The sequence below is a fragment of the Aricia agestis genome, chromosome 3, assembly GCF_905147365.1.
Source record: "Aricia agestis chromosome 3, ilAriAges1.1, whole genome shotgun sequence".
NCBI lineage: Eukaryota > Metazoa > Arthropoda > Insecta > Lepidoptera > Lycaenidae > Aricia > Aricia agestis.
Window position 1 is genome coordinate 3,083,416 of NC_056408.1, and position 21,168 is coordinate 3,104,583.

General features: G+C 36.3%; 1 protein-coding gene across 1 annotated transcript in view; it reads right to left on the reverse strand.

Moving 5' to 3' along the window:
* The window catches only part of LOC121725710 (CCR4-NOT transcription complex subunit 6-like), a 192,914-nt gene that overhangs the window by 153,030 nt on the left and 18,716 nt on the right, over window positions 1-21,168 (reverse strand). Inside the window, exon 4 of the mRNA XM_042112772.1 lies at window positions 17,189-17,364. Within this exon, the coding sequence (XP_041968706.1) occupies window positions 17,189-17,364 (176 nt within the window). The remainder of the gene's footprint in view (window positions 1-17,188; window positions 17,365-21,168) is intronic.

Sequence of the window (21,168 nt, forward strand, 5' to 3'; positions counted from 1 at the left end):
TATAGTATTTTTAAAATCTAGTACATCACGTACTAGACTTTAAAAAATACTATTTGACATTGAACGAATAATGGTTTCAAAATCCCAAAATATTTTAGCAAGGGGCCAAATACTTGTAAGTAAGAACAAAGTAGTTCTTCCACTCGTTATACATGCAACATTTACACTTTAGAGCTAAATGCCAATGCAGATAAAGAAGTACAAGCTGCGACGGTCATTGATTGAGTAAAACTGGAAAACTTGTAGGTACACTGCGAAGAAACGCTCCCTATAGGTCAAGTGAAAGTGAACCTGATGACTCACGCCGCCTCTTTCCCAATAAATATTTATACTTAACTGAATATTCAAATGTCAACGTAATTAAATATAAACTTTATAATTACCCACCGTAAATATCAATTTCCATTGCTGGAGGCCGCCACGTAGAAAATATTAGTCTTCTGTGTATTACATTAGCATGCGAATAATTATAAAGACAAGCTAGACTTTCATCGCGCGCGGTAATTGAAAGTTTCTTCGATCAACAGTATCATCAGCCATTTATTGCTTTTCAAACATCATCATCCACGCAAACAGAGGTAGTAATTGTCCAACTTTATAAGATGTTTCCTGAAACTCTACCATCAATGTAATAAAATATCCGTTTTTTTTCTTTTGGCGACTTTTTTTTATTTTTACAAATTGTACAAATAAAAAAAATGTCATTTGACGACATCAATAATTTTTCATTTTCATTGTCTGAAAAGGAAATCATTTCTAAATTCATCAGCTGTAGCCTGTATTCACGTGCAGCCTCATAACTACATACAAACATATTTTAGTATGTATTCTTTCCGTATCCTGATTTCTGCTTACTAATTGGTAAAAAATCAAATTTGTTACGGCTCATAACCTCGCTAGAAGAGACTGACAGGACTCATTTGTTAAGCCATCCTAATTGTAGGTGTGGCCTTTATACGCTGATGCTTGAACATAAAAAGGTAATTTAGCCTGGCAAATGGACTTGGAAGTATTTCATGAACCATTAGTTTAATATTTCGATAGCCTGCGAACTGCGAAGGCTTGGTGTGACCTTTTGCGGTTCCTATTCGTTTGCACTTTGCTGTGGATACAAAATGTCAGGTCGTACTCGGAACACGACTAATTACACTAATAATAAGGCAACTTAATAAACAACTTCCAAAAGTTAAATTCCAAATTGAATTTTTCTTAAATTAGGTCATAGAACTATGAAAGGTAGGGTGATTTAAATTCTGAAAACTGAATCCTTCTTAAGTTTATATAATAGTCAAAGGACAATAATTATTAATTAAGGACTCAAGTATTTTCTTAATCCAACTACTATACTAATGTACCATATTAGTATAGTATACTTAAGTACTAATATACTAATGTACCATAATATACTAGATTACATGAAGTAAACAAGTGTGCTTGCTAAGTAAAGTCTTATTTACTTCCAGGTCCCAGCAGTCCCCAACATTGTAATCCACTTATGGGAGATATTAAATTATTTGTACTATAACCAAGGACGTTAAGGTCCCATTAACGAGGCGTGACACTCGTGCTGTAGTGCCTGTAGTCAACAATCGCGAGACCTAGTGAATATCACCGATGCATCTCATACACAAGAAAGCGATCGGCCGACCAATGACCCGAACTGCGATCGCGTGCTCGCATAAACTATCACATCTAGGGTTCCCACTTGTAAAGAACCACCAGGTTTCGCAATTGTTTTCTTTAAAAGCAATAACATTATTTACGGCATAAAACACAAGGTTATTGTCAACAATTTGTGAACAATTAGCGCACGTGACAATTTAAAAAATTTGAACATATCATCAAAACCACCCAAGTATATAATAATCAACATAAGTTTTTCTGGTATGCATTCAGTTTATTAGCGGAGTTAAGGTAGTGTGCTGAAAAATTATTCTGATGTGCATTTAATAATATCCCAATTATCTATACTAATATTATAAATGCGAAAGTATCTCTGTCTGTCTGTCTGTCTGTCTGTCTGTCTTGCTTTCACGCCAAAACTACCGAACCGATTGTGATGAAATTTTATATACAGATAGTCTAAAGCCTGAGAAAGGACATAGGCTACTTTTTTACTGGAAAAAAGGGTTGTAAGGGGGTTAAAATACTCAAATTTGTTCAAATTAAGTTAGTTCCAAAAATTCATACTAGATGGCGCCGTGCGTCTCTTACATCGCGCTAACGCTTGCCCAACATCTTTCTATAAGAGGTGGTATCATCATACAATCGAGTTCCGATTTTTTTCGATTGTTATTTCTTTTTTACGTTATTTAATAAGTAAGTACTTTATATCTTATACAGTGACGTAACCTTAAACCTGTCAATGATAAATAGTTTATGGGTAAATTAAAATTGGGGGGCTAAATAAGCTTTAAAATTTGGCATAAAATATAAAGTTTAATTTTAATAAAAAATGAAATATTATGTGCACACTGCACAGCTGTTTTGATTTAAAAAATTTTTATAAAAGCTTTTGACACCAATTTTGTTGACATCGCACGCTATAAACTGAAGTCCACGCGGACGAAGTCGCGGGCAACAGCTAGTAATGTATAAATACTGCATTGAATCTAAAACTATACAACACAGCCTTGGGAATGTGACAGCCCTAAATTTTCAGCCACTCTCGCTCTCGCTGCGCTCATATCGAGTTATGATGGTTATTACGGGGCCGACTTATTACCGATTCGCGTTAGGTGAAAGTTATTAGGGTCCATCCAGCCGGCCGCGCGATTTCGTAACCGACCATTAATCATGATGAAAAGTTTCGGTTGTGTAACCGTCGCGTTCTCGTGGAAGTTCACGTCCGGGCCACATTTAATAAACAAAGAGCAAATCGAATCGCAAATTACGTAATTATATCAACCAAGCGAACTGAGCACCATACTAATTTCTTTTATTTAGCATTTAAAGCGATAAACTGAAAAAGATAATTATTCAAAAATAACAATTTAATTGCTAGAAAGCAAACATAAAAATAATTTCTAAAATTTTGAAACGCCTCAAAGAAAAAATTTGCATTTTGAGGTTTAACCTAAAAAAGACTTCGATACAATATTTTTAAATACTAACGGTCTTACTACAAAAGATTTAAACACCTGTTAAACAGTTGATTAAAAAAAATCAGTACAAAACGGTCTCAAAACAACTGTTTAATAGATGTTTAAATCTTTTGTAGTAAGACCGAAAGTTTTTTACGTAAAATAACAATTTCGGCTCATAGATCAATTCTAGTTTTATGAGAAACAAATATTTAACAGGAAAATAGTACGGTTGAAATTGAAAAGAAGGAGGCTGAAGAGCTATTTTTCGCATCCGGAAGTATAATTACAAAATGAGAATTTCCCACAACTCCGATAAATAAATCCCTAACAAAATTCATATCTACTGCAACAATTAAACGTGAGAGCTGAAAAAATGATGAAAATTTCCAGCACAAGCTTGCAACTAAATATAAACACAAACATAATACTGCATATCGAAATGCATTCATACTTTTGGCGCTTTCCGGCGTTTAAATAGAAAGTACGTATTACGCAACGCTGGATATGGCTCCTTTGAAAGCGGCTCGCGATTCAGTGAGTCAATTTAGTCACAAGGATTTCACTTTATCCTTTACGTAATGTTTCGTCTTACCCTTCGTATAAATCACTTGGAATTTCCAATGAAGATGCATCACGTAGCCACGGAACTACAATTTAATGAGTACCTATTTTCAAAACATATATTTTGCAACAAGCTTTATGCACTGAAAGTGTTATCATAGAACTTTTAAGTATTAAGATGCTCAAAATATAAAATTGCCTACTACTAAATATCTAAAAAAACATGTAAACTATTACATTTCCATAATAATAACTATTGCATGGAGATTTACGGATTATTATAAAATCTATACGGATGGATCAAAATGTAATAACAACAGTGGACTCGCCATGTATGATCCTCCATAGAATTAGAATGTTAGAAAAGGCATTCCATACAATCGTCAGCGCTAAAATGTGTCACCCTCGAAATGAGTGAGCTCACTCATCTGAGAGCAGTGTGCCTTAGGACGCGGTAACAGCCGGACGTGTTTAATTCATTAATGTTTAATTCATTAATTACCGCGTTGTTTTTCGCTACATTTCGCTCCAGAATGCCGTCATGTGCCTTCCAACAGTGCAGTAACAAAACAAGGAATACAAATAAAGCCAAAGGTGTAATATTTCACACGTAATTACTAAGATTTTATTAATTTAATACTTAGTAATTAGTAATTAATAATATCATATACTAGCTGTTGCCCGCGACTTCGTCCGCGTGGACTTCAGTTTATAGCGCGCAATGTCAACAAAATTGGTGTCAAAAGCTTTTATAAAACCCTGGTACCCCTTAAATCAAAACAGCTGTGCAGTGTGCACATAATATTTAATTTTTTTCAATTAAACTTTATATTTTATGCCAAATTTTAAAGCTTATTTAGCCCCCCAATTACACAACTTTACCTATAAACTATTTATCATTGATAGGTTTAAGGTTACGTCACTGTATATAATATAAAGTACTGACTTATTAAATAACGTAAAAAAGAAATAACAATCGAAAAAAAAAAAAACGTACGATGATACCACCTCTTATAGAAAGATGTTGGGCAAGCGTTAGCGCGATGTAAGAGACGCACGGCGCCATCTAGTATGAATTTTTGGAACTAACTTAATTTTAACAAATTTTCGTATTTTCACCCCCTTATAACCCTTTTTTCCAGTAAAAAAGTAGCCTATGTCCTTTCTCAGGCTTTAGACTATCTGTATACAAAATTTCATTGCAATCGGTTCGGTAGTTTTGGCGAGAAAGCGAGACAGACAGACAGACAGAGATACTTTCGCATTTATAATATTAGTATAGATTTTCTAATATTTGTATGTACCTATGGGAATGGCATAATCTATGTAGATTAAATTCCCTTTTTTTCAATAAAGATTAAAAAAAAACTATTGCATGGAGTCAAGTTTGTCTAGAATTTTGTAAGGCACAAGATGTAAATAATAAACGTTTATATAATATTATTATGTTGTCCCGTTTCGTTCGACAGTCAACAAGTGAAAACAGAAAAAACCATAAAATTATGTAGGTATCTTTTATGCTTCCAGACAAATGGCAGGTGCCCAGAGAACAACAGAAGAAAAAACATTCCAATAAAATATAATAATACGACCAAAAAATTAAATTCGAGCAAATAACTCGCCGGCAAGCTGAAATGACAGGAAATCACTTGGTTGAGGTTGGATCGAGTTATTTGTACAAAAGAATCTCTCAATTCTCATTACTTTTCAATTTTATTTTAATCGTCAAAGAGTCTCGCTTCATAGAGATTTTCATTAAAACTCGACGATTCGAGTTATCATAAATAATAATAATTACAAACCGGAAAGCGTCAAGTTTTTAATTGCAAGTTTCAAGATTAATTGCAAAATATTTTTAATACCTTTCACATTTGACCAATTTTTGTTTTGAATAATTATCTAGTCACACAAAACTTAAGAGTAATTTCACCGAACGTTCCTCGTGACCGCAAAACAGTAGCTTTTGAAATTTGCTAAATCATATTTGCGCATCAATTATCATTATTATCACACACTTTCAACGGCAACTTGCAACTCACAAATTGCTTTTAGAAATAACAACTGAATAATATTTTCTAAGCAAACATCCACAAAAAAGAAGTCTCGTTAAGCCAACATGTTTTCTATATCTAAAGTTCTGAGCATCAAAACTCTGCTGGCAAATTGTAACTAGATTGTGGCAAGAATATGCAATTTTGACTCAATATGCGAATGCATTTTTACTCTTGTTTTGTACTCCTTATTTAATTTGTTACTTTTCTGCTTTCAGTATCGAGTTGCATTTCCAAACGCTTTAGAATGGTCGCTAAATAAACAGTGTTCTTAAGCTGTAATGGTTTTGGAATAGGTAATTACGTGCGGGCGACAATGCTGCGCTTGCGGCGCTAATGTGACTTTGATTGACGCCCGCAGCCACACTTTCACTCGCGCCGCACCACGCTTGCCATGCTCGTTCTCTTTTTATGCACATTTTCGTAACTTATTCTTCTTATTGTTGTACATGATCCATTTAAACAAAAACTCGCAACTCTACGTATCAAATCGTGCATACGACTATATTCACTACGAGCATACCATTAGGTGTGTCACCACTAACATTACTATCATCGATATCATCATTAGTCATAACCGATCATCGTGTTTGTTGATGCCTGCCGAAGAGGGCATTAATGTGTTAGCATCCAACACGTTTTTATTAATCGATCGTTTCCGTGTAGAAGTTGGGCGCCACACGGTTACCGGTTCCACGTTTTCTCTCGGTTTCACACCTCGTCGTGTCGTATTTTTACTCGGCGTTCTATTTATCTCGCTAACACTGAATAATAGAACCATTACGAGTATCTGGGTCGCAGGGAACGGGGATAACGGTCGAGAGGTTGAGACACAATTTTCCTGTAAACACGTTTATCTAGCTCGGAAGTATGTTCACAAATAATAGCAGGAGCCATTAAACATTACGGTTATACGTCGCCTCGTAAAGTGCACGAAGGATAAGCAACAAATATAAAACTTGATATATCCTGTTCGGGAAACGAATGGATTACATTTTTTTATTGCCCATAATTACGCCCCGTTAGGTTAGATAATAAGAATTTTGCGCAAGACTCAAGATAATCCTACTTTCACTACATACATTCAACCACCAAATAGACCAAATTGTAAGTAAATACATAAACACCTATCGCAAAAGAGCAACATATAATTAAAAATTAGACCAAAACTTCACAGTTAGGTCTACTTGGATAAGTTGAGGAAACAATAAACATACTATATTATTTTAAAGTTTTTCAGTGGACATGTTCGACAATCTTAAATCTACAACTTTAGGTTCATGAAAAGTTGATTAGATCAACTACTTAACAAGATCCCAGTACTATTTGGGTAAGGAAGGGGAAAATTGTTCTCTTTTTCATTTTCTTTTTTTATCACGTTTTGCTGACGCGGACGAAGTCGCGGGCAACAGCTAGTGTAACATAAAGCTACCGAGAAAATCAGTACAAAGTAGACAACTTAGCCCCAATTTCACCAACGTCTGTTAGTGTTAACCGCTTGTTAAATTGACTGTTAAAGTTAACGCTCGGATTAGTATCACGTAATTCTTTCGTTTTTCATACGAATGAAAGAGAAGACATGATATTTTAACAAGCTGTTAACACTAACAAACGTTGGTGAAATTGGGCCTAAAGCTAGAAAAGAATTTAACAAAAGGACTTATGGGAGATTTTCGTAAAATGCATAATACAGCATAGCAGACCATTAGAAATAAAGTACCTGCTTAATGCTGAATTATATTTAGTGACGGTACGGGCTAACTTTACGACGCCATAAAGTACGTTGTGTCGAACCTCAAGTTGGCAATATTAGGAGCTCTCCGGCCCCGGCCAATTGTAATTTGTAACTTATTCGACCGTAAATACCAAGATAGCCTCTACGACCGTCTTTAGTGTCATTAAAAACAGATCTACGGCCTTAACGCCTCACGCCCCCACATCACCACATGGAGAAATATTTCAATAGCTCCGACTAGTCCGACTTCAATCATGCAGGATGTTATTATTTAAAAAAAGTAAATTATTTTCATTGCTATGTGGTATGGATTTGATTGCGAATACCTTACTGTGCATACCATTTTAAATGTACTAGAGATCGCCCAATGGTCGAAATTCGACCTTACTTGCAACGACAGTACTACTACCTATAACCTATATTTTGTAAAAAAGATTGGCTTCATCGTAGTTTTTTCTATGATATCCATCTCAGACTGTCCGTTTAAGCATTGTCTAAAAGTATCTAAAATTAAATATAAAAAAAAAACAAAAATCCATTTTTAGTTCAATGTCAACTTGTTGTCAGCAGACTTAAACCATAAATAAGAGTATAATTCGTATGTATAGGCTTGTCACTCAAAAATTTGTCATTTTTCCTAGTAGTAGTGTCGTAGTGTGTGTAACGTTTTATTTGTTGAAAATATATATGATAAAAGCATAATTTTAAAATAATATTAGCTCGATGCACTCCTTCACCATATAAACTATAACTGTGCGAAATTTCATGCACCTACGTTTCCCCATTTTTCGTAAAAAGGGTTACAAAGTTTTTTTCTCACGTATTAATACATAGATTTTTAGTTCATAGTTGAGAGAGATTATCTCTTATATCCATTAGTAAGTAGTACAATTATAGTATGTAACATAATCAAGATATTATTATAATATTATTATAATTATCTATATATTAATACGTGAGAGAAAAACTTTGTAACCTTTTTTACGAAAAATGGGGAAACGTAGGTGCATGAAATTTCGCACAGTTAGTAGTGCATCCATAAGCCTATACATACGAATTATACTCTTTTATTTATGGTTGAAGTCTGTTTACAACAAGTTGACAAATTGAAAATGGATTATTGTTTTTTTTTTATTTAATTTTAGATACTATTAGACAATGTTTAAACGGCCAGTCTGAGATCAGCTGAGTCCCAGAGACAAGAATTGAAAAAAAGTATGATGAAGTCAATATTTTTTACAAAATACTAGATGTCCCGCGCGGCTTCGCCCGCGTAAATTAGAAATTTTACAGAATCCGTAGCTACATTTTCCCATAAAAAATATTTCCCCCGTTTTTCCCACATTTTCCTGAGTTTCTTCTGTCGTATTAGTCTTAGAGTAATAATATAATATAACCTTCTCGATAAATGATGAGTCTTACTCGATAAATGATCTATCTAACACTGAGATAAGTTTTTAAATCGGACCTGTAGTTTCTGAGATTGACGCGTTCAAGCAAACATACTCTTCAGGTTTATAATATTAGGTAGATATAGATTTTTTTTAATTATCGCTTGACAAACTCGAGTCTCGATCTAAAAGACTATGAAATGGTATAATATGGTAGTGATGATGATGATGATGATGATGAAGAATGTAATTTGCATAGTAGCATATGCTTTCTGTTCTTAAAACAACGCCGAAACTCCCAAACTTGTATCTATAAAGAATCAGGAATTCTCTCAGCACCTTCCGAACCACGGTATACCAGGTATATCTCGGTGCAAAATCTTACTTGTTGGTAGCATATGCTTAGAATACTTCTCACGAAACCGAAGTCACCATATGTTTCCCTATAAGTTTTGAGGAGTTCCCTCGATTACTTATGGATCCTTCATCAGATCACCACTTTTCTGAATATAATACCAAATTGGGATGATACCCTATATACCAAAAGAAAAATTTTGAAAATCGGTTAACAAACGGCGGAGTAATCGTTGAATATAAGAAAACGAACATAACACCTCCCCCATTTTGAAAGTCGGTTAAAATTGTAGCCTATGTGTTATTTATTTAATATTTTAATCAGCACATGAATTGAATAACAATTTTTTTTTTCAAATTAATCGTAGCACCATCTGTCAGGACAAACTAAAATTGAAATAGAATAATATTGAATGCGATGATAGCGCCGTCCGCCGGATCTAATGTAAAACATTCCAAAATCAACAACTCCTTATAAATAAGAAATTAATTGAAAAAACATTTTCCAGTAGACCAAACTGTAAATCTAAACCATTCTCGAATCTCCACGAACACACACAAAAAATTTCATCAAAATTGGTCCAGTCGTTTAGGAGGAGTTCAGTCACATACACACGCACACAAGAAATATATATATTAAGATAGGCAGTAGTCCTAATGTTGTTGCAAGTAAGGTCGAATTTCGACCATTGGGCGATCTCTAGTTATTATAATAATACATATATAGCAAGGAAACTTGGAAAGAACCAGAATAACCTTGAAAAGGAATAAACACTTGATTTTTGCGTTTGCTACAAATAAGTCTAGTATAAAAGAAAGATGTGGACCGACAATAATGCCTTTTTTTTTGCGCAGGGGAAACCCATCATGGGTGCCCCGGGTTGGGGATGTGCCTCAGTTAGCTGAAGCACCCCGAGGGTATGTGAGACTCTTACTCACTAAAACCACCTGCGGTTCGCCTTCAGCCGCAAAAAGGAATAATGCCTAGATCAGAGGTTCCCAAACGTATTTTGTCTACTGCCCACTTGGAGAACAAATTAATAATTATGTTTTAGCGCCCCCTTTGTTTCAATTTAAAATGCATCCAGATAAAATAAATGGGAAAGGCTGGCCTAGATAGATGTAGAGAAAGATTTAGTTGTCATCGTTCCTAACAAAAGGTCGATAAGATCATTAGCCATTAGCTACTAGCTAGCGAGATTCCATTATTTAGGCTTCGATAATTTCGTCTGATGGCACAGCTTTGCGTCATAAAAACTAGATTACGCCCGCAACTCCGTTGCGCCAAAATTCGTATTTCACACGGGAATAAATTTTACTAAAAGGATATGGCCGATCAGCACATAGACGTCCCCAAATTGTCTAAATAAAAAAGACATATCTTCCGGGATAAAAGGTATCCTATGTCCTTTCCCAGGACTCAAAGTATTTCCTTAAAACTAATTTCAGTAAAACGGTTAAGCGGTGTGGGTGTGAAGAGGTAATAGACTGACAGACTTTCGCATTTATAATATTAGTATGGATGTAATGACTAATGATAGTCAATCCGGTTTAGATTTCAGACTGTAATAGCTTGTTAAACTTGCATATTTTTACGAAAATGAAAAGGGTGTTCCAGCACATTCCGAAGACATTGTTTGAATGCTGTTTATCGAAGGTTATTATCGTAAAGATTAATATCAGAGAGGTCACCTTTACGGATAATCAAGGGACGATGTAAAAAATGCAAATTCGTTATCTTAATTTATAATTGTTTCAGTTTGTGAAAAAGTTTGAAGATCAGACAAGGTCGAAAAATACATTCAGTACTACCTTCGAAGACGACCTATAAAGTTCAATAATAAATTGCTTCTATTGTATTTGAGAACTACTTTTAAATAGACATTAAATTCAAATCGGTTACGAAAGTGACTCCGTTTATCAGATGAATTTCGCAAAACATTTTCAACTAAAGAGCTAACAGATTCGAATAGAAATAGCAAAGCGTTGGGTCTCGAATCGCAAACGATCTGTTTCGAGATATTTTACTCCTGAAAGAACCTTTATTGGGATGACAAAAGAATCATTGTCGTAGAAACCCCGAGTGGAACAGATAATATAAAGCGAAACGCACACAGTTGCAGTATAGCGCTCGCTGATTCAACAAAGGGGGTGTATCCCGACCTTCAGTCCGACCTTTAGGATCAAGGTCGGCAGAAACACTCCGCCCTTCGGCGCGTTACGACCATGCCACTAAAATGTGACCGAATAATGACCAAAACGCAATAAACCTAAGTCGTTTTGATAAAACGCACCGCTCAGGAATAGATATTCGACTTTGGGCTCGGTGTTTTTTGTTACATTTGACATTGAAGTTTCAGAAGGTCTGAGTACGACTGCTAACTCTATATTACTTGCTAATAATAAGTTATTACCTACTACCAAAAGTTTTCAAGGGCCATCAATCAAATTATATTGTCTCTTCTCTTTGTTAGACTTTGATTTTAGTTTTTATTATGCATGCATTAGAAATCCTTATTATGATAAGTGCCAAAAATCTACTTGAAAGATACGATTAATTTGTTTATTATTTACATTGAACGATATTTATTATTATCTAAGAACATCTAATATCCAAGGACATCATCACACGATACGATACGATATATTAGGGAATAGGGATGCCTCTTAGTATAACAATCAGCAGTATTCCATATCCAAGGACATAACACGAAGATGCATCATACAATACGATACGACATAATACCGTATTTGGGATGTTTAGGAGATCCCATATGAAAGGATATCACACGACGCATCATGCAACATCACGAAATGTTGTTTCGCAACAGTTTCGCAATCGTGACGTCACCGCGGTCGCGGTCGGTTCCGGCTTTACTTTCGAACACTTTCCCCGCGCGACCGGTAGCGCCCGCCCGCCGGAGATTATCATTTTATTCATGCTTTTATTGCATGATTAGAATATCGCTAGCTAGAAAGTCGACGCATGCGAGGGAATATTGAATAACCATTTCAGTACAGTACAGTGCAGCTCTTGATTAATCTTAATTCTATGCACACGATATACGCGATTCCTATTATCTATGAAACGTTAGCATTTAAATATTAGTCTTATCGCCTATCATACTGAAATCGTAGTAGATATTATCAGTAAGTATTTATTTTTCCGATAGTTTCTAAGTACGTTCTATACTAACCGGCGCACTCAGAGAGTAAAAAAAATTGCCATAATTAATTAATTTAAAATTTATTGACAGCGAATGTGAGGTCATGCCATCATAGGGCAATCAATAGATTTAACTAAGGGCGGGTTGCACCAGAGGCGTAGTTATAGTTAAGGTTAAGGTAACGTCAAATATGGCGTCCATTATGGACTTTTACTAGGGATTTGACAGTTCATTTGACATTTTGTTAAAGTTAAAGTTATAGTTAAAGTTAGTTGGTGCAACCCACCCTAAATATGCAGTTCATCTGAAACTGGTTTAACATTATGAACTTATGAACATTGTTTATTAGATACAGGGCATACAATTTCTTCAGTATCCGCCACTTGAGATTTCTATACCGATGCAAGGGACGTGAGTATAGGTTAGGCGAGGGAAATATCGTCGAGACGGTGGATTTCTATCGTTATCCGGTCTCATTTGCATACAGTACGAGATTCAAGACATGAAACTTGATTTCTAACTTGACTACTTCTAGTATTGTACCGTCAGACCACGAGTTCAAGAAAACAGAGAACTTTGATCCTATGATTTTTTTAGGCATAAGAAAAATATATTAGTCGGTGGAAAAGCTACCTAAATTGACTTAATACATGCACTAGAGTGTATTATAATAATATATAAAATTCTCATGTCACGGTGTTTGTGCGCGAACGCCTCCAAAACGGCTCAACCGATTTTAATGAAATTTTGTATGTAGATTGTAGGTACTGTATTCTTTAGGAGTTAGGCCTGAGAATAGGTTTTTATCGACTTTTTATATTGATACTAGGAATAATTTATACGGCAAAATAATGTGTGCCGGGTCAGCTAGCACTTAAAATATAATGATTTCCAAACCTAATTCAGTACCATTATAATTTATAACTAATAGTAAAACAGATTCATGGAAAACATCGATTCCCAAAAGGCCTACCAACTGTACTTGAAATGTCAAAGTTTATTGTCGGATTGAGGCGACCTCAATCGCTTCTGTCTCCGAATCGTAGGTCGCAAATGAAAGTGCCGAATCCCGGTTATTTAATAAAAATAATGTCGTGATTATACCAGATGCAGCGACAATGAACGATATGATTGTCTCGCTCCGCACAATGGAGCTAGAAAGTGTGGGAAGACGTTTGGATAATTGATTGTTTCGTTCCGTTAGTGCGTTCTTACATGATGCGATGCGATATCGGATAAAGTAAAATATAAGAAAGCGATATGAAAAATAATATATGTAATTAATTGAGTGAGAAATAGGTATGCATACCCGAGGAAATTGATTTCTAGGCAGCTGACAGACCTACGTCGTTTGGGCGGCTTATGTCAATTCAATGTTAGCTGTGATCGGTCATATAAGTTTGACTTGACGCGACCAAATTACTTAGGTCCGCCATCTGCCTAAGAATCAACTTCTCTGATAGTACCTACATTTTGCTCAAAGACAGTAAGTAAATATTACAGTTCCCACAGAATGGTCATCCTGTTATAATTGTTTTTCATACATCTATCATTTTTAAAGAATAAACGCTATTATCGTACTAGTAACTAGACGTCCAAAAATAACACGCATAAAAAAATAAAAATAGATAAAATAGTAAACAAAGTAGTATTGTCGGCTTTAATGGGTTATTAAAATTTTTAGAGCTTATTTTATTAGCAGCAACATATTAATTACATAATACATATATTCAACCCTATTACCAAACTATGTTCAAACATGTGCATTGTGCATTTTTTCCCAGATACAGGGCCCGTACCACGAAACAGTTTTGAGACTCAAACAATCGGACGAGAATGCCACGTCCTGCTCTAACAACGTCATTTCACGTTTGTTAGTGTAGGACGCAACATTCTCGTACGATTGTTTGAGTCTCAAAACTGTTTCGTGGTACGGGCCCTGTACCGTGCCCAAATCGCATCGACCACAGATATCGTATCGGACGGTGTGAGCGCGCTTTTAGCATCGGTGAAAATCAAGGCTGTTGTATTTTGTGGATATTGTTCTCGAGTGTCACTTGTATTGAGCGGTGTAAGCGCGGGCGACTCGCCTCCAGCTACTTATCGATTGTGAACACTTTCCTCTACTTCCGTCTTCCGTTTATTTTTATCATTAGAAAAAGACGATATGAAAAGAAACTAAGCTTGCTCGCTTTCGACATAGTTTCGATGAAGAAGTTAAATAGCGAATATGTGGGATTTGATATAGGTAATATAAGACATCGCAAGAAATATGACAGTTCGCGACTAAGTCATTTTCCAGACGTTTATGATTTCTAACTTCGCTTTGGAAATTATCAAATGCAAATTGTCTTTATAATCAAAACTTTTTAATCGGGACTTAACGCGACTTATTCAAGTAGTCATGCTACTACGAATACATACTTTTTCTCGATTTTTTCTTTTTCGGCCGGGTTGCAACGGCCGTGGTCACTAAAAAAAAAGGATGTATTCGTAGTAGCATTACTGCTTGAATAAGTCGCGTTAAGTCCCGTTCAAATTGTCTTATTAGATATACCTTGTTTATTGTATTAAAAACTCTGCATAAGTACAAACATGAATTAAGGTATTTTATTAAATTAGATACAAAGAGTTTCAGGCATAAAAAGTTTATTTTGTTGATCGTTGCCGCCTGAGCGTTTATGCTAAAATCTTTCAAAATCTAAAAATCTCTCAGCTCTAGATAGACATTCGTAAACCTAAATGCTAAACCTATAAATAGATAGGTTTTCTCATCTTTTTTAAGGCACAAAAGCCAGCTACAAAAATTGTAACCGCTAGTTCAACGTACTTCATGATCACTGGAAAAATAATAAATGTGCTTTTAAATAATATGAAATAATATATATTATGTACTTTTCTAGATAAATATTTTTTCAATTTACATGAATTACTTTGTTGAATTAGAAATACGATGGCTATGGCTAATGGTAATGTATTTAGGATTTTTATAAGTTGAATCAGAGTGTTATAGGAAGGATGTTGCATGGTCGTTGTTAATTTCAAATTAGCAATTACTTAGGTAATAAAACGGTAAGTGGTATTAAAATTCCATGGCAACATCGTCTCAAGGTTAGGTATGTTAACATTTTTGAAAATACAATCTAAGTTTATTAATTTAGGAAATATCCTTGATAAATATAAAATAATGATGATAACTAGAGATGGCCCAATCCCAATGGTCGAAATTCGACCTTTTTAATTATCTTCATCTACCTTGAAGAGGTAGGAATCTACCACAGAAACAAGGTTTGATTCCGGCTAGCGAGGACGAGCACCCGGATACTCGAAGCGACCGGGGAAGACGCCCAGCACAAGGCGGACGCCCTCGCCAACAGGATGAGAGATGTCCTTGACAGGGACGTCGTTAGAATCGGCCGCCCTGTCAAAAGAGCCGAATTGCTCGTCTCCGGCATGGATGATGCAGCGACCGCCGCCGATGTCATCAAGGCGGCGGCAAAAGAAGGCGGTTGCCCGGCCACCGACATCCGGTCGAGTTTGCGGCTCCACGTCTCCACGGCTGCTGCCAAGAAGCTGATGGCTGCTGACAAGAAGCTGATGGCTTCTGGGCGGCTGCAGGTAGGTTGGGTCATGACGAAGGTGGTGCTGCTGGCCGTTCTGCTGGCCGCGAGGGCAACGCGGCGCTACCGATGTCTTGACACCGAACTGCCAGTCCCCAGGAGGAAGGAGCCCAGATGCTTTCTCTGCGTCGAGCTCGGCAAAGAGAGCAACCACGTGCTGGGGACTAACGGCTGCATCACAGCAGCCAGCAAGTCGCCCCGCACGAGGAACAAGCGCAGCCCTCGAAGGCTCGGTCGCGTAAGCGGCCTGGAGTAGATAAGGCCGGGGCGAGTGAAGCCTAGGCAATAGGCATGTGGGCTGTTGATCGGGGGATCACCGCACACAAAACATAGGCCCCGAGGAGAAAAGCTCCCCCGATACCCGGGGAGCCTCTCGGTGCAGACAGGCGGAGGCAAAGGCTGCTGCAGCTGTAGAGATGCCGGATGCGACAAGCGCTGCGGAGGACGCGGTAGAATGCGTAGCGATCTCGCTCCTCCGCGTGTAGCGTTGATGAGGGTGTGGCGGTACCCACAATTCGCCTAACATTCCTGCATCGCGCTATCGAAGTTTCGGAGAACGGCAAGATATATACAACGTCTGAAATGACGTCAGTGGGCTTCGGCCCGACCGAGCATGCTATCTCGCTCGGTCGGAAGATCTTCCTTTTCGGCCGCCACGAACAACGAGGGGACACGAACATTGCGGAGGGAGTCCGACATACCCCTGCCCCTTCCCCCGAAGGAGCGGGGGATGCGTAATGCATTTCCTCTCTTAAAAAAAATGGTTTGGCTTAGGTTAGGTTCATGGCGGTGCTTGGGCGGACCTCTCGCTCTCAAGAATAGTTCGGTACGATTCAACAAGGTATCACGGGTAACATACATTTAAAAGTTTAATCTTCTGTTTATTACATAATAGCGCCACCTATTGGGTTCTTTGCATAAACAGTTTTCACTTTTATATTTATTTAAAAAATCTATTATCTTTATAATTCTTTTGTTACACGAAAAACGTTATAAATTTATTTATAATACAGTGCCCAAGTTTGTGCTTATACACAAGTGCACGGTGGAACACATTACACAGATGACTTTCGAGAGATCAAGGTACTATTTTCATAAATTATAATAACACAACAATGAATCCTGTAAACAAGGAATTTCAATGAAATAAATCACCTGCATCGAAATCGTAAGTTGTCACCCCAAATACAAATCACATGGATTGTCCTTAAATTTACACCTACCTTGTAAATTGTCGAGCAGGTACGAGAGCAGCTTCGCTGTGCCGTTGCTGTCGTTGTATATCGACAGCATCTCCTTGCTGAGCGGGTTGCCCTGCAGCCCCAGCAGCTGCAGGTGGAACAGCTTGCCGAGGTCATAAGGCAGCACCCGCAGGTAGTTGTTGTGCAGGTGGAGCTCCCTGGAATGAGAGGTAGTGTTAGTACCTTGGAAATGAAAATAAAAAATCTTTTTATTTCAAATAAATAAAAAATTAACACTTTTAAAACGTCTACATGAGGCCTACCACCGGTTCGGTAACTAACCCGGCGAGAAAAACCGGCCTAAGAAACTTGATGACACTGGTAAAATTTAATAAAGAGTATATCATAAAATATATATACTTAATATCATAAAAAGTCTTAAGTTTATGTCAAAATCTTGATCAAATTACAAGTACCTAGTCGTTAAATATCACTAAGAGTGGTCGACAGTAACTTTAGCTGGGAAATAGCCGACACGTCGGGAATAACAAAGTGCCTCGTAACTAAACATGTAAGTAAATAAAACATACAGTTACAATAGTTAAGTTTTTAAATATTCCAAAGTCTTTATGAAGTTTACATAAAGCAAAGGTGCAATCAGTAATTGGAATTGGGTTGCTTATTACGCGTTAAATAGATTTTCTTATATTAACTTATAAAAATAAGATAAGCTGAGAAGAATCGTGCGTTTGAAATTGTTTGAAAGTTGTAAAAACATTGTTATAACGCCATCTTTTAGAAATTGAAGAAAATTATTTGTTAGTACTGACGCTAGATGGCGCTGGTAGTGTTTATTTATTTATTTATTTTTATAGACTCACCAACAGAACAGCATTTGTGACATTTTTTGTATATAAAATTTGTTTACAGATAAAATGAGTTCTAATGACAGGTGAAGTACAGCGTGCGTATGCGACAAAAATTAGACGAGATGAGATGTAGTGAATATGGTGATAAATGATAACGATAAAAATATGTGTGTAACAAAAAAGATATCTTGTTTTTTTAAACAAATAAAACCTTGAAATGAAACTAATACTAATATCACAAAAATTAAAATTTCAACTGTACACCAAGTAGTTAATTATATAATCATTATAGTTAGTAGTTTCAACTTTACTTGACCGAGGGATATTTATTAAAATAGTGTTTAAGATTTCTCTTAAAATAATTAAGCTTATCAGAGAATATACAGATGTCGGGATAGTTGGATATAGCATTGTAAGCTCTACACAATCTTCTGAGTGGTGCATAGTGACCCAGGTTTGTTCTGGCAAGCTTTACGTGTAAAGGTTTGTATTTATTTTTCGGGGTAGTCTTGTAGGAATATTTATAGCTATTTTGCTCAGCAATCTAGTATTGTCCGTAGCACCAATCAGAAGTTTGTGTAGAAAAATTAGTTCTAAGTATTTACGGCGGTCTAAGAGTGAAGTAAGATGATAATATTTTAACCTATCGGTGTAATAAGGAAGTTTTTTGACTAAACCATGTTTGTGGGTGAGATATAACAGAAAACGTTTTTGGACCCTCTCGAGACGGTTTGAGTAGATGGCATAGTGTGGGTTCCAAACCGGACTGCAGTATTCAAGCTTGCTCCGTACCAAGGCATTATAAAGTACTATAGTGGTAAGCGGATTTTTGAAGGATGTGCAGTTTCGTTTAATAAAACCTAACATTTTTAAGCTATGACAAACGATGTGGTCAATGTGTTTATTAAATTGTAATTTGGAATCTAGTATAATTCCGAGATCTCTGATCTCTTGAACTTGCTTTAGTTGATTGTTGTTGATTTGATACGAGACTGCAGAATTATTGTGCTTAAGCGAGAATCGCATGTGAAAGCATTTATTAACGTTTAGAAGCATTTGATTTTTCTGACACCAAACTGCTAATCTATTTAAATCGCTTTGAAGTTCCAAACAGTCCTGTTGTTTATTAATTAATTTTATTATTTTAAGGTCATCTGCGTATAACAAAAAATCAGAGTAAATAAAACATGTAGCTATATCATTTATGAAAATATTAAATAGTAAGGGACCTAACCTGGAGCCTTGAGGAACCCCTGATAATGCAGGAAAGGGTAAAGACGTAAAACCTTTAACAACGACGAAAGATATTCTACCAGTTAAATATGACTTGAACCACGACAACATCATACTAGCAAGGCCAAACGATTCCAACTTGTGCAAGAGAATAAGATGTGAAACTTTGTCAAAGGCCTTACTAAAACCTGCATAAATTACGTCTACGTAGTTTTGGCCATCTATAGATTCCATAAGTTCGTCAATAAAAGCGATCATGTTCGTGGTCGTGGATCTAGTATTAACAAAACCATGCTGGTTTACCGAAATAAAGGACTTTACATGCCAAAGTAGGGTAGGATAAATAAGTTTTTCAAAAATCATTCCAAATGTGGGTAGTATAGAAATTGGCCAGTAGTTTTTTATGTCATGTCTGTCACCAGATTTGTGTAAAGGTATTACGAGAGCTTGCTTCCATACATTAGGAAAGAGACCACTGCATAAAGAAGCGTTTTTTTTTTATTATGAAATAAGGGGGCAAACGAGCAAACGGGTCACCTGATGGAAAGCAACTTCCGTCGTCCATGGACACTCGCAGCATCAGAAGAGCTGCAAGTGCGTTGCCGGCCTTTTAAGAGGGAATAGGGTAATAGGGGAGGATAGGGAAGGGAAGGGAAGGGAATAGTTGAGGGTAGGGAAGGGAATAGGGTAGGGGTTAGGGGATTGGGCCTCCGGTAAACTCACTCACTCGGCGAAACACAGCGCAAGCGCTGTTTCACGCCGGTTTTCTGTGAGAACGTGGTATTTATCCGGTCGAGCCGGCCCATTCGTGCCGAAGCATGGCTCTCCCACGTATATAAATGTTAAAGATTAGAAGTAGAGGAAGGGAGAGATTTTTTGCACAAGATTTGATGAAAATAGGCGGAATACCATCGCTACCTGCACCTTTATTAACATCAATACCTTTAAGAATATTAGAGTATGAAATATTAAACCACGTCAGAGAGTTTGAAGTAATACAAGGTATTTGGTTGTGGGAGGCAACATGAGTTAGGGTTGAAGTGTCACTGTAAACGTCGTGTTGATTAAGAAACTGCCGTAAGCGTTATCTACCACTGTTATTGTATTTATTATTTATTTTAATAATTAATAATAGTAAAAACAAAGAGGTACGAAATAGAAACGCACTTCCCGTTTATTTGCAAAAGGATGACGAATTACACCATTTTGCATATTAAACAGTTATGCATATTAAACTTTAAACAGTTATTTTTTCAACCGAATGAGGTGCCTTAAGTTCCGATTCTGCCTTAATACAGGGGAGATATAGGATCAAGAACGGATAATTGGAGGGCGCACGACAGTATTCTTCGTATATCAGATATCTAGAATCTGCAGCAATTACTTACAATTTAGAGGCTCGTTTCCTAGTTTTTTTTTTTTTTTTATGAAATAAGGGGGCATACGAGCAAAGAGGTCACCTGATGGAAAGCAACTTCCGTCGCCCATGGACACTCGCAGCATCAGAAGAGCTGCAGGTGCGTTGCCGGCCTTTTAAGAAGGAATACACAGATAAAAAGGATTTCTCGAATCAAGAAAAATAGTTTTCTTGACATATTAAGTTATTTTAAGGAAAATTGTGTTAATACAAGTAATGTTTATTCATCTTTAAATAATGGCAGTCTCGAAATGAAAAAAATATTTTCTTGTTGCAATTTTACAATCAAGGAAAAAAAAAATAATTGAAGAATAAGTAAAATTAACCTAAGAAGTTCAAATTTTATTGCTCTAATGCAATGAAATACTTATTTCAAACTGTAAGTTTATTTAACACAATGAAACATTTCATCCAATGAAGAAATTATTACCTTGAATCATATCTAGAGCAATTTAAAAAAAATATATCTTAAACTAATGACATAAAATCTTGTTTTTAGTAAA